The sequence below is a fragment of the Dysidea avara genome, chromosome 1 (assembly GCF_963678975.1).
Source record: "Dysidea avara chromosome 1, odDysAvar1.4, whole genome shotgun sequence".
NCBI classification, from domain to species: domain Eukaryota; kingdom Metazoa; phylum Porifera; class Demospongiae; order Dictyoceratida; family Dysideidae; genus Dysidea; species Dysidea avara.
This window is the reverse complement of record NC_089272.1, coordinates 1,596,391-1,611,935: the sequence shown is the minus strand read 5'-3', so window position 1 is coordinate 1,611,935 and position 15,545 is coordinate 1,596,391. Positions and strand designations below refer to the sequence as shown.

Genomic DNA, 15,545 nt, shown 5'->3' with positions numbered 1-15,545 from the left:
CAAAATAGCCACTACAAAAAATGTGGACGATTTCCGTTACGAAGGGAAGCCATCACATGCTACCAGCAAATTGACACTTTTCGCTGTCAGCAAAGATGAATGAGACACAACGGAGCACACTGGTAAGTCCATGAAGAATACATTGTACATACTGCGGTATGCCAAAAGGCACCAGTTGGGCCGAAGCAATGTCGAACAGTGAAACAAATCAAGCCTATAGCCCGAGCCGCTATCGAGTTATGCTTGTCTGAAGGCATCAGTCAGTCAGTCAGTAGAAACTTCCGTTAAATAAATTATTTTTAAAATTCCATAGCAACTTGTTGAAAGCATTTCGGGTCGATTTGAAAGCTTTTTTGGGCTTAGTTTTACCTAATCAATACTGCCTCATCGTCATCAGGGAAGATTGAGGCTGTTTTTTGGGTGATGGGCCATGCCTACTCCTTTGTGGTCCCTACTATACAGCTACTATCATACTGTAAGATGAAGGTGACAGCATTGAAGATACAGTACAAGTTTCTACAAGGGGATATTTTGTCCATAGAATACATGAAGAGGAAGCCAAATGAATATATTGATCCCATAAACTCCAAATGAAGGTAACAGTATTGAAGATGTAATACTGTACAAGGGCATAGAACACATGAGGAGGAAACCAAATGAATATATTGATTCCTGAAGGTAACAGTAAGTTTCTACAAGGGGATAATTTTCTTGTAGAATACATGAACAGGAAACCAGATGAATGTAATTGATCCCATAAAATCCTGCAATGAATAACGAGTACAAAACCATATAGTTGGCTTAGTAACATTCCATACTAACTAATTTTGGTGATCATGATGATACAGTGCATAGTCAGGAGACACTAGACTATAAGGATACACTACCCAACATGCTTGCTTAGCATGTCACTCTCATTCAACAAACTTATTATAGAGGGTTGTTCTGCAACATAAGCCACAGGAAGACTCCCTCATATCCAAGTCTACATTTACACTAGCTTTCAAATGTTCCTGGAAAATGAAATGGATGTAGAGAAATTATCCAGCTTTTGGCCATGGAATGATATTGACTAAGCAGGCAATAAGCTCCATCCATTTCCTTCAAGGAATTTCAGTGTTTGCTTGGAGTCCTGGAGGCTACAAGGGACTCATAAAAAATCCCAAAACTATTCTATAATAATTGTATAGTCAGTACATGGCACAAAAAAGCTATTCCCTTGCAATCAACAGGCAGAGTTATTGTATACAAAGTGGTGGTTGCAAATAGATATAGCATGGTGTATGAGTATGCTGGTTACTATGTACAAGATTACCATATTCATGAGTACCTTCAGAATTTACACGGAGAGTTTATGCTTAGTCATGTGAAAATAGAAATCATGAAGTCTCATATTCAGTGTCATAAAGTGAGTCATTGTCCGACATCCACAGCACATAACGTTCACTGTTCTGATACCATGTCAACATGATCTCACATCAAATCGTGGTGTTAAATGATGTCTGAATCAGATGATTGATGTAAACTGAAGTAAATGAGTTAGCTGCAGTGCAGCGTAGGGCAAGAATAACATGACCACAATGTTTTAGACACTGATTATAAGGCTGCTATAGGTAGTGAAAATTTTGAGCAACCAAAAAGGTATCATGTTGTTTCCTTGACAGTTATTCAACACCAGACTGTTTGCTACTGCAACTGTGAGGTTTAGTATGTATGGTTGGCGATAGCTAATCGATCAACTGTTTTGTGGAACTGTGGCTAAGTGATAATCAATCATATGTAATAGTTATGCGGCCCTCGGGCTTTGGGTGTATATATCAGCAAAATCCCTCGCAGTCATGGTACAAGTGATATATATCACTTGAGGCTCATTCACCTAATAGGTGAAAGAACTAATGAGAACTCATCCCATTTGTTTTATACAGTAGCATCTGAAGATCGATTGTGGTTTTAATAGCGCGGGCTAATAGCCATCAAAACGTTGCCCATACGTTAAAACGTCATTAATACATTACTATGCTTCAACATGCAATGTTAGAAAACTTGCGATTGTGGGATGGAGTTTATATTGTTATCATTTTTGTACTAAGTTAAGCCAACTAACTTCACTATTGGGACAGTAAGTAAGTTATTATATTAAGTTAAGTACTTAGAACTGTAAGTTACTAACCTATTTCAACGTAGCAGTAGTAGCTTTGCTGTTCCATGGGCTGTTCAAAGGCTGATACGCGGTAGTCTCGCGTGGCCAGACCTTTCCGCACAGCTGCTTATCGATTGGAAATTATAAGCGCCGTGCTACAAGGGTCTGGAATAGTTCACGTATTTTTAAAAATCTACAATCCCCAGTGGTTGGGGAGTGTAAATTGGCTCACGCGATCCCTTAATCGCCAAAGTGATCTGATTACTGAAGAATGAGCTCAAGAAGGCCTTTTGGGATGACGAATATCGACCCGTGTAGATTTTTCCTTCTACCTACTACTGAATTTTCAACAAGTACGGCTGAATAAAGACAAACAAGCTCAGTTCATCTCGAATTAGAAGGAAAGTAGGCGAAAGGTTTTAAGCGGATTTGCCACACAAAACAGACTAAAGATTCAAGGGAACACATGTTGCATTTTGTACCTTTGTATCTTAGGTGTTACTCAATCAATCAATTGTCACCAATAACGTGTCAAAAAATTTCATGTTCTTGAACTATTCCAGACCCTTGTAGAGTGGCGCTTATAATTTCCTATCGATAAGCGGCTGCGCGGAAAGGGTCTGGCCACGCGAGACTAGATACGCGGTGGGTAGAAATACGCATCCACAATCGCCCAAACAATTATTTTGTGCCTTCATTATCCTTTAGTAACAACCAACTACTCTATCTTAGCCTATGTACTAAGCTTAGCAACCTCTACAAAACCGAGTCCCACAATACAAAGCTCTATGTCGCTCAATATAACAAGTCAAAGCGCATCGATTCTTTGAACTGGCTGGGTATCAAAGTCATTGGCAAACCGCTTTCCCATGATATTGCCCGGGCAATATGCGAGTTAAACACCGAGCGGCGCCTTAGAACGCCCACGCTAAAGTGGTATATAATGACATGTAAGAATTGTTTATCATCGCCTAACTGTTATTATACAGAAAATTATTTACACATTATTCCCAATGGCTTCCTACAAAATTTAGATGGCATTTATACACACGTGAAATTTATTTTTATGCGGTTAAAAGCCCCCTTAATTGTATTTGCATGTGCTATTCACTGAAAAGTCTTATGATCTAGACATTTTCAACAGACAATGAAGGCTGCATACTCTGAAAGACAAGTCAAGATTTGTAATTCAATGAAGCATAGCATTCTTCATTACAGTATAGCTAAATTTTTCAGATATAGCCATGTACTGTATGATAGATCTTGAATGTATATTGCAAACAATAAGACAAGGTTATATTATCTGGTTGTACTGCATATACTGTACTGTAATTGTTCAATCAGGAAACTACTGCCAGCATTTTCTACCAACATTCATCCCCCCCCCCTCCCCCATCCACACAGAAGGTTCATAAAACTTAAGACCAAGAGATTATCACTTCTTGTATTGGTAAGATACTTGTAACATAGTAATCATACACAATTTATTGATTTCTTTTTAGTAGAATTTGTCAAAAGCAACTACCCAGCTACAGAATGACATGTAGTGTTGGTAGATATAAGTGTGCTAGTAGCCGCCAATTCATGAGCTAAGAAAACCCTAGCCTGTACTGTACATAGAGAAAGTTGTAGAAAGTGTGAATTCTGATTTCTTCCTTTTCCTTCAAGAGACAAGCTGTTCCATCTCCCAAACAAAGGATTCCTTGTCAGTTTGGCTCTCGAAGTGATTTACCTTTCAGATAAAGCTCTGGCAGGATAGTGATGATGTAGAATCACTTTATAATTAGTGTAGGAATTACCTTGAGGCAGAAATCTTCATTGTATTCCGCTCTTTTGTAGTGATAACCTATGGTGGGTAAAAAGAAGCCGCACCATCATGTGTTGATACAGAGCATTGCCATCTGCACTTAATAATGATAACAATAGATGTAATTCAGCTAAATGAAACTGTTATCAATGACTAAACAGTTGCACTTGTTGGCAGAGATAGTGTCACTCACACAAGATCTCTATAACTGTACAGGTCCTGATTCATGGAATTTGATTCAATTTATAACACAAACGTGTGTGTTTTTAATGCCAGTTAGTGAGTTCTTACTAGATAGTTACTATCTAAACTGCTATTAAGGTGGCAGTCAAGTGGCTGTCAGTAGTTGTCCAGTACCATAATTAATCCATAGAAATGCTGTAATAGCACCTTTCCCTCTATACATTGTACCATAGCTAACAACAAGGAGGCATGGACCTACGTATGTGTGAAGAAGACTGTGTCATCTTTGGTATTATATATTTATAAGACTGTTTTAGAACATTAAGTCTATAAACAAATGTGAAGCAATAATCATCCACCTTTGGCAACAAGTGATTCTTAACAGTGCTCATGTTCCTATGTATTATCATCCATATAACCATATTGACACTACAGAGCACACAAAACTCACACTAAGCATGGAAAAAGTAGCTCTACTGCTGAAGGCCATGCCTATTTGAAAAGGGTTATTTTACAACAAAACAAGTCAGTCGGTAGGCAAAAAATCAGATAGCCAAGCAGTTTCAGTTTAAGATATGTGATCACAAGCCATATGTTTCAAATTAAAAAATGCAATACCTTCTAGTTAACTACAAGGCACATGCATAATACAATTATAGACATTTCTCAGTCTGTCCACAACTAGCATTCACAATTTTGGCCTGTTATGACAAGCTGTCATGGGAATAAACCTGCTCAGGATATGTAGAAGTAGAACACACGCTCGATTATGTGAATTATATCTGGTTATATGAATTAAACAGCGGGGTGTACATGTTCTTTTCAGTGGTCTGTGGGGGCTTCCTTTCTACCAGAGCTTGTACTGAAGGGTTATTACAATGTATTCTCTACATGTGAAACACTCCTATAAGGAAGGAGTACCCATACAAGGAAGGAGTGCTGCACTGCTAATCTGACCACGCATATTTCCAGTTATTATTACACAACAGTGGTTTTAAGAATAGCCAGGGAAATTATCCAGGTGACCACCACCTATATTAGACAAGTCCACAAGCTAATTACTCTCAATGAATGAAATCGACTACAGACAATAATTACATAGTTGAAATGTCTCAAGGTTCTCTTGTCATTATTTATGAAATCACCACATAACCTAATAATATAATTAGCTTATGTAAGCATTAATATAATATTATTATTATTGAGTGGATATTTTTATCATGATTCACTTGTACAGTTACACATAATGTCCATTGTGTTACTAGACTTATGGTTAACAATTATTGAACAAAATTTTTATTATGCACAGGTAATTGAGGTGAGCTTGTTGATGTAGTGTCATATCTCAGCTGGCAACAAGCTTAAATTGTTTGGAAATAAAAATAATAACAATAATCAGTTTAATTTTTATACCTACACCCTTGGTTAGGGGAAGTTATTTTACCAGTAACTATATTAAACACATAATAATAATAATAACCAAGTATAAGGATTTAGGGATTGAGATAAAAAAAACTGTGGAGGAAGTGATCATTGTTGGATCAATAGTGTTTGGAGTCTGTTACTAAGAGACTCAAGCGATTTTGGTTATCAAGACAATGTAAGTCTACCTTTCACAAATGATTGACTGCCTTTCTAGGAACAGTGACCACTTTACACAAGGTTCAGAGTGTGCGTAGCACCTGAGTTTGCACTAAACTTTTTCCACTGGTTTATGTACATAGTTACATGCTTCTGTGTATAATACTGACTATGCAACAAGGTACAAGAAGACACATGTAACTAACATAGAAACAACACACTTATTGCAACTGATGCACCTGTTAGTGCATGCAAAGTTTCAGTCACTAATTGTGATCCTGAACCAAACCTCAGGACAACCATACTTCCAGTTTGGTTCTTGTCTAGGGCTGGAGCTACTTGTCAGAAATAATAATCGGCACTTGTGATATGAATATAAAACTTATTGATGTGACTTGTTTTACACCATAATATTGTGAGGCACTTTGACCACCATCCTATCATTCTGATTTTATTAAGTACCATAAATCATTACCAGGTATTTGAAGCCACGCAACTTGTGATATTGCATGTGAGAAATGAATCCATATTCTATACTTAATATATGCTGAAACCATTTATTTTCTTCTTCAACTCAAGCCTGTACCGTTTTAAAGCTATGCGAGATTCTTTGCAGAGTGCTTGAATTGAAACCAGTCCTTGAACCAAAAATCATTAATAAAGAACCAGAGAAACTTAGCACTAAAATTCTAAGGTTTGAAGAACATCACTTGTGAGGAATTGATGACAGAATTGGTGTATACCATGTCGAATAGCTGAAATATGGCTATAGTCATTAGTAGTTGATGCAGTCAATTACACATTATTTTATAATCTGTTACATTTGTTTTTCATAATGTAATATATTATTATCATTGGAATTCAATTAAATTATGCAAACTAACATCATGTCCTATTAATTACAGTCATAGAAACTAAATCCTGCTGCCAGGTTTTAGCTAATACTTCTTGGTCTGAAGGTAATTGTTATATACAGGTTCCACCATAACAGTAACAACTTTCAGTGGGCTGGGAATCAAGGACCCGGAGACATAAGTCTTATAGAACTTATGCACTTCACAATTTTTATGCATTCTATATTTGTACTAGATAACTCTGTAAGTCAAATTGCATAGTCTTGCATGGCCAATCCACTTTTCTCTATCTCACATGATGCTTTAATACCAATTAGAAATTTTAAGTACCTCTAAAAGGGTCTGAAAGTGACAGCATTAGGTCACTCATGTTGCATAATGAGCACACCAATTTGGCTGTGGCACATGGCTATTAAATTTCCAACAAGAAGTACAAGCAAATAGCTTCAGTGAAGTGATTACTACAAGTTACACTAGCAGTTTAACAACCAAGACTTGGCATTAGAATTTTTAATACAAAACCCTTGATTGATATCTCCAGTTGCAAGAATGAGTGCTCTACAGTATGCTACGTAGCATACATCTTTAACAGTAGGCACTTACAAATTCTTAAAGATATATACTATATAATAGTTATACGGGCACAATGTGGAGTCTATGAAATTTATAAACCCAAAGGCCCGGGCTGTAGCGCACGAGCGAAGTGAGGGCGCTATTAAGGGCCTGAGGGGTTTATAAATTTCATAGACTCCACATTGTGCCCATATAACTGCTTTAGACTCTATTTAACATTACAATCAGATTACTTACCTCATCCATGGCTGTTTCTGCTGTAGGCTTGGCAAAAGCAGCTGGTTTTCTTGCGATAATACTAGCACCATGGCAACTATGCATCTTCACGTGACAAAATAGTAGTGCTCGTTAAATCACTGCATGTGAACAATGCAGTAGGGCACTGGAGGGTTTGCACAGAAGGCAGAGCCTGTACGAGGTGCTTCACCACGATTGGATAAACCTAGATTTTGAGCCTATGTTATATTGTGCCTGAAGGTGTGGAGCATATTAGAAAACAAGGTGGAGTATATGAAATTTATTACCCACCCAAAACAGCCTAAATAGAGTATAAAAGTATATACAAACTTCCACGTTGGATCCCTGTGGGTCATCCGGGGTCCTTGCTCCCTGGGTCTACTCTTTACACCAACTTATGATATACTCATATATATATATATATATATATGTAATAGTTATACCATGGGAAAGAGTGCTTTGCCTGATATGTACGCACAAGCCCGAGGGCGAGTGTGTATATGCAGGCAAAGCACGAGTGCCCATGGTATAACTAATATGTTCTACTTTAGCATGTAGACTTGCCTAATTGGCAAAATCTTTAGTTGCTATACCCTTCTGTTATATAGAGAACCAAGTAAGCTGTGATTGTGGGATTGAATTTTGCCAAACAAACTGTGATATTGGGATTCAATTTTAATACACCAAACAGTAGTTTGATTTATTGCTAATATAGCAATTTTAAGAGACTAGTGTTAATTATGTTACTTTAATTGCTACATTTACAAAAGTAAAAAACAAACTACTGTTGATGTATTAAAATTGAATCCCACAATCACAGCTTGCTTGATTCCCTATATAAGAGAAGAGGATAACAGTAAAACATCAAAGAAATCTGATGATTTCTGGATATAGTGTGCACACCTATTAGGTATGCAATGTCTCAAGTTAACGAGATGTATGCACTGGTGGCAGTGTGTATATCTCGTTAAGGCAGTGTGTAACGAGATATACGCACTGCCTTAACGAGATATATGCACTGGTAGTGCATATATCTCGTTAACATTTTGAGTCAGTGCAATATGTGATATATATATGCACTGGCTTTCCTTTGATCTGAGGTGTGAAAGTGGTACATATATATATATATATATATATATACAGAGTGTATATATGAAGTTCTGCATGTAACAAAACAGCACTAACCTTGGAATTCAGCCTGATGTGTTATCGCCAGTAAACTCCCCAGCAGTACAAACTGCAATACATTTGATCCGATTACCTATGTGTGAGACAGTTAGAAAATGTGTGATACTGCATGTATAGTGGCTAACTGCTGTATGCCACCACGTAGGTAAAATGCAACTATAACAAGAACACATCAGTCATACACCTACGTAAGTATTTTAGATACAATATGCAGTATACAGCACTACACAATGTGACGGTTATAGTTCACCAAATAATTTTTAATCCATTCTATCATCTACAAGAGATATTATCATCGCCAGTTTTATCCATTGTTGTAATTCTTAATGACTCCTTGTATTCAGAGATTGCAACTTCAAGGCTTCTCTATGCATTTGCTGATATAGGTACTAACTAAAGGCTGCATAAACAAAATGGGGTCAGTGAAAGTAGTATGCTCATCATGTGCATGATAGCACTAGATGATGAGCCACTATAGTTATGAACAATTTGAGTACGTACGGCTATTTAAGGTTGTCAGCTCAGTAAAAGCATGGCTATAAAAATTGTTTATTTAATGCTTTACAGCACACATACAAGTGTTGAAGGTCTGTAGGAGCCTGCTTAAAGATGTTAGCTACATTATGCCGATGGTTATACAAGCTGACTATTTCTGTAAATGTTTCTACCCAATTGTTAGCATATAGTATGTAGATAGTGCTGTTAAAGCTGTGTTATTTTTTCGTTTGGTATACCACTAGTTAATATAGGCGTATATCAGATCACAGCAAGTGGAACTAGCTAGCTAACTGCATTTAGTTTAGACTTGTAGCTAATTGCATGCAATTTACACAGCAAATTATACTAAGTAACTATAGACTCTATACATTAGCTTTGTACTGCATGTTGCTAGGATCTGCTAGCCCCAAAGGTATATCTGTGGCTATATGTGTATGCAGAAGTCGATGACAAGGTGCGCAGCTTCACTGCAGTTGCGAAATGCATATACTGCACAGGCAATATGTCTAATAGTCTCATGCCCAGACTGCTTTTTTAAACCAGGTGCATGCCCACAGCTGGCCAAAAGCCGGCTGTGGGCGCACACCTGGTTTGATTATGATTATGATATGATCTGGGTTGAGGTTTAGAAGCCTGTACACCCATTCAATTACATACATACACATACATAAATTAGATGCAATAAACAAAAATTAACTATGAATATAATAATATATTACATTAAAATAAATCTAAAGTCCTAAAAGTACGTAAATATCTATAGCTGATTTAAAATTATTTAATGAAGAATTTCCTACAATATCACTTGTAAGATTGTTCCAGTCATTAATTACTCTAGTATCAAAAAGTTGACCCGACATGAATGGTGGGCAGGGGGCTTGAGTAATTTATATGCATGACCTCTAGTTTGTAGAGTAATATTAAAAGAAATATTAAGTCACCAAGTCTGTGCCTGTACAAAAGAGATGGTAAATTCAATGATGTCAGTCGATCTATGTAGGACTTGTCTCTTAAATATGATACTAGTTTAGTAGCATGCCGTTGCACACCCTCAAGTTTACGTTGGTCCAATACATAATGGGGCCCCCAAATTACATTTCCGTATTCTAATATTGGTCGAACCATTGATTTGTACAATCGTGATAGTATAAATTTGTTCAAATTGATAAAGCTTCTTTTCATACAAGCTAATAACCTGTTCGCTTTCATAGCCATTTCAGAAGCATGTTGGTGGAACTTTAAATTTACATCAAATAATGCCCAAGTCCTTATGATGAGTCCAACGAGACACCATTAAGATGCCTCCAAAGCTATGTGTGGATCGACCAAAGTGAATCACTTTACATTTAGTACCATTGAAATTCAGTTGCCATGCATCACACCATTTGACTAGATTATCTAAATCAGTTTGAAGTTGTACATGGTCTGCCAGTGTAGAAATGGTTCGTATAAACTTGGGATTGTCGGCAAAATAAAACACAAGACTTGAGATAGATTCTGGCATATCATTAACATAAATACGGAAGAGAAGAGGTCCCAGAATTGATCCTTGTGGAAGTGTTAAAGTAATGGTAAAAGCAGCTTTTACATAAGAAGTAAAGCGAAATGAAGTCTGTATTAACTTACACAAAGGTAAACTTTGCTCCGAAGTGGTTTCTCGTTTTTTGGCGGTCTGAAATACAGGTGTGGCGACTCTCCTCAGATTTTGTGAATTACCTTTCCTCAGATTTTACAGGTGTTTAACAATTGAGAAACAACAGTGCAGGCCTCATAGACTACCAGGAATAGCCTATCCCTTCTGTTGGAAAGGGGTGCATCCCCAATGTACGCAAACAAAAATGAAGAGCAGCTTTGAGGCTTTGTCGAGAGAATTTGTTGGAAAAAATACCATAGTCAAACTATAAAGCAGTTTTAGAAGATACTTCTGTGCGTAATATTTTGTTGAAAGCGGGTTGTTTAACAAACGCTTCCATAGCAAAGTCATTGAAGAATTACGAAAATTTCATGAATTAAAAAATCCAAGAATTACAATAAATTAATTATGCATTATTGTACAATTGCAACTTAATAAAATAGTAAGGCCACTCCATTATAATTCATTGTTTCCCATAACATCAGGATGCTGAAACCACCAGTGTTGGGCAAGTTACTTTGTAAAAGTAACTAGTCATATTACTTGCAACTGAACTATTTAGTTACAGTTACATATTACCCATAAAATAAAGTAACTATAATAATATTACATATTATATTACTTTGTGTCCACAGCCTGAAGTTGTAACGTGTGAAACTACCACTTTATCATGTGACATGATTGCGTTGTTGGACAATGTACAAATCTTGGTCATAAGTTAGTCTCGCGTAACCAGACCCTTTTCTCTCTTTTGTGTGGGGACGGGAGAGAAAAAGGTCTGGTGAATATAGTATAGCCATAGCCATAGATAGTATATACTATCTATGGTATAGCATCATCGTTGGGCTATCCTGAGATTGTGGGGATTCTACTTCGCAGCTTCCGGATTATTGATTGGCACAAATGACGTGATTTGCTAATATTTGCATCATTTGCATCCTGTTACCATAGCTACTACTGAAATATCTATGGTAACAGGATGCAAATGCTGCAGATCATGTCATTTGCACCAAACAACAGTCTGGAACCTGCACAGTAGAATCCCACAATCTCGAGATAGCCCAATGACGATGCTATACTATGTTCACCAGACCTTTTCTTTCCCCGCCCCCACATAAAAGAAAGAAAAGGGCCTGGCTACGCAAGACTAGTCATAAGTAAGAAGCTGGTGAATAAGCTTCATTCAGTATGCTTCGTTACTTTGTTGTGGTTGGGCATTACTCAGAGGATAACTGTGAACGGATTTACGAAAAGGGGTCTTCCACACACATCCAATTTACTAACTTTAACAACCCATACCTTCAGATTGGAAAAGGCTTTTGACTTACAATTTAGTCAGTAGTGAGCACCAACATCGCTTAGTGGATGGAGAAAATTTCAAGTTAATGTGCTTCTTGCTTGCTAAGTTATGGTCCTCCACGTTTATAGAATTGGATGTGTGTGGAAGACCCCTTTTTGCAAATCCGGTCACTTCGTTACTTGTAGTAATATTATTACATAATATTAAACTCGTTACAGTAACTATATTACTTAGGTAACACTTTACATTTGTAAGCAAAGTAACTTGAGTTATATTACCTGTTTTTATAGCGTATTTCGTTATATTACTTAGTTACCACAAAAGTAATAATATTATGTAACGTGTTACTTATGTAACGTGTTACTTATTTAACGTGTTACTTATTTAACGTGTTACTTATGTAACGCGTTACTCCCAACACTGGAAACCACACAGGCATGCGGCTCATTATTGATTATTCATTATGGCTATTGCTATTACACAATTCATAGCCCAAAAAACAACCATATAATTATTATTATTGAGGTAATTAAGTACCACAAGAATGCAGTTGTAAAGTATTAAACTAAAAGTGGCTATGAATATAGTAAAAGCTATCAGCTAAGTTGTGATTCCAAATAAGATTACTGCAACTGTTGCAGATCAGGTGACTAATAATGAACAAAATGTTCAGTTAACAGCATAATGAATAAAACCATGTGGTACAGTAAATATGTGCGGGCAGGTTATAGATTATATTGGAGTAGCCTAATACATAGTTGATTAATTCCAGGTGAGTTATAGCTAGCTGCATGGCGCCAGGTTTTTAGAAGTAACACAACATCAACTTGTTTACCTTTTAAATTTGGGTGGGAAAAAGTGTGTATAAGGGTCTGGTGTAACTCCAATAGCCGTTTCGTTCTGAATCCCCTGATTCTGGGGATCATTCGTTTGAACATAGCTAGTTTACAGACTATAATCTATGGTTTGAAGGATTGCAAATTAGCCGCGAACCGGCAAAGCAAAACTTCTGTTGTAGCTATCGTGCGCCTGTCCGGCACAGTAATTTCACAGTAGCTGCAGCAGGTACATGCAAGAAACAAGAGAACATTTGTTCACGGCTTGTTTGCAACCCTTAAAACGATGGGGATTCAGGACGAAACTGCTACACCAGACCCAGCTACCCAACTGAATAACTACAAAACTGAAGAGAAAAAAATGCTGTTACCATTTAAGTAGATAATTACTTCACAATCAGAACTTACGTGCATGGCTAACGTCAGCAAGCACTCCGGATGATGAGAACAAGGCGAAAAGTGAAAGCTTATATACCATGCGCATCACTCCCACGCGTATTCAAGCATCACCTGAGGAGGGATCACCTGACTCCAGATTTAAAGTCAACATCTCAACAGCTGGGTTTATTTGATTTGATTGTTCATCAGACTCCAGCTTTGCCTGAGGATGTGGTCCACCGCCAGCATGAGCTTTTCCGCCACTTGTCTACCGTCAAGGAGCAATCCTTATCTACCCGGTTGCAAAGTACCATTTCCAGTTACCCTCCTTCTTTGCGCTGGACAGTTGAGTGAAGGGGTCTTCTTGGCTTACTGCTCTCGAGACTGCTCTTCCCTTCAGTGGAGCAGTATGGTTTTGCACTCCACAAGGGTGGTTCAGTTTATTGGATGCCATTTGTTTAAGGTAGCTATGGCTCTAGCTTCCATCCCACTGTGTGTGTGGCAAGGATTTTAGCCTGTCCCATGCCTTCAGCTGCCCATACGGTGCTTTTTCGATTGTCGGGCACAATAAAATTAGGGATCTGACTGCAAGTTTGATGTGTGTCACAATGTCCTCAATTGCATCCTCCTTTGTCTGGAGAGATACTGCACCATCAATCAGCTATTCAAGATGATGTGTGAGTAGATGTTAGGGTTTCTGGCTTTTGGAGGTGTTTACACCATCACACTTACGGGTATTTAACTGTTTTGCAGCTTCCAACCGTTCTACTACCTTGGCTGCTACTTTTTGAAGACACTATACAGTAGAGAAATGCCTTACTTATGAGGAACATGTCCGAGAATTGGAACATGGCAGTTTACTCCCCTTGTATTTTTCACATTTGGTGGTATGGGGAGACACTTATAAACATCTTGCCCACTTACTCAGTGAGAAGTGGAGTTCCCCATATTCTGTGGGTATGGGTGGCTCCGTTGTAGTTTGGGGTTTTCCTTGCTGCACTCTTCTATAATGTGCATCATGCAGGGATCGCATTCTAGATCCAAGCATCCCTGTGTGCCTCCAGCTGTTGACCTTGCTGTTGCTGAGGGGAACCTGTCTCTCCATTAGAACCAAAGGTGTAGGAATGATTTTCAGAGTGGGGGGGGGGGGGGGGTCAAATATAGTCATAGTTCATCATAAACCGATCCACACCCATGCAGACACACACAGAGGTCCCATTGTTACTGTACCCAGTTCATACGTGTTTATATAAAGATGTTGTGGGGTGTTATCACTAGCTAATAGCCCTACACCTATACTGCATAGCTATCTCTTCACTTCCTATTCTGCTAATGGCTGCTATGCTCCTCTACACCTACTGCATGTGCTCGATGCATGTATATATCATGTGAGAAATCATGTTCTCCTGAAGGTATTCTCTTTGTGCTACTTCACACTACAAGGATTATAACATTAATAGTTGTTATCTGAAAAGTGAAACATTGTTACATTTAAGGAACTACAAACTGGAATGGCTGCTCTAGCAGGAGTTCCCAAATTAAGTCTAGATCACGTCATACCATACTGCGTTCACGGTTGGCCACTTTCATTTTCAGCATCCTAATTTCTGGTTATAAATCGTCAGTAGTTAGCAACTCCCATACACTCACGCACTACAGTGGACCTCCCTTAGATGACACACACACACACACACACACACACACACACACACACACACACACACACACACACACACACACACACACACACACACACACACACACACACACACACACACACACACACACACACACACACACACACACACACACACACACACACACACACACACACACACACACACAAATTACACAACATTAAATAAACCATAATTGATACTCAGTTTAGAATGTGCCTGTCACAGAAACATGTAAATTCAGGATCAGGTAGGATCAGCTCCCTCCTGGATCATTCAGAATCAGCTACCACCAGGATCAGGTAGTACAATTAAGCAGGACATATGTGCATAGATGTGCATTCCATGATCTTAAGAACCTCTGAGATTAAAACAACTCTTAACTTGCTACATGTTTAATGCATGTTCCTGACATGCAGACACCAGAAGAGTTTTGGTGTGCACACATAGCTGCTAATAGGTGACCAGAAACTCCTCTATAGCAGAACAAAGAAATACAGCAGGTAGCTATAGTTTATGCATTCAACCAAAAGCATTTTAAAGTAGGTCTACAAAACATGCAGTTGAATATAGTTATGCGTAATTCTTCAACTGTATGAAGCATCAATTACTGTAGCTGCCACCACCCTTCTCTACTGCCTAGGTCCAGCCAAGGATTTTT

General features: G+C 38.0%; 1 protein-coding gene across 2 annotated transcripts in view; it reads right to left on the bottom strand.

Moving 5' to 3' along the window:
* The window catches only part of LOC136252350 (uncharacterized), a 48,686-nt gene extending 35,372 nt beyond the window's left edge, over positions 1 to 13,314 (bottom strand). The window contains exons 1-2 of one of the 2 annotated variants that reach the window (XM_066044788.1): positions 13,239 to 13,314; positions 8,561 to 8,636 (exon numbers count right to left, since the gene is read on the bottom strand). In XM_066044788.1, coding sequence (XP_065900860.1) covers positions 8,561 to 8,636; positions 13,239 to 13,244 — 82 coding nt within the window. In that variant the 5' untranslated portion in view covers positions 13,245 to 13,314. The remainder of the gene's footprint in view (positions 1 to 8,560; positions 8,637 to 13,238) is intronic. The other variant, XM_066044780.1, reaches the window with a different exon arrangement.
* Between the last annotated feature and the right edge of the window lie 2,231 nt (positions 13,315 to 15,545).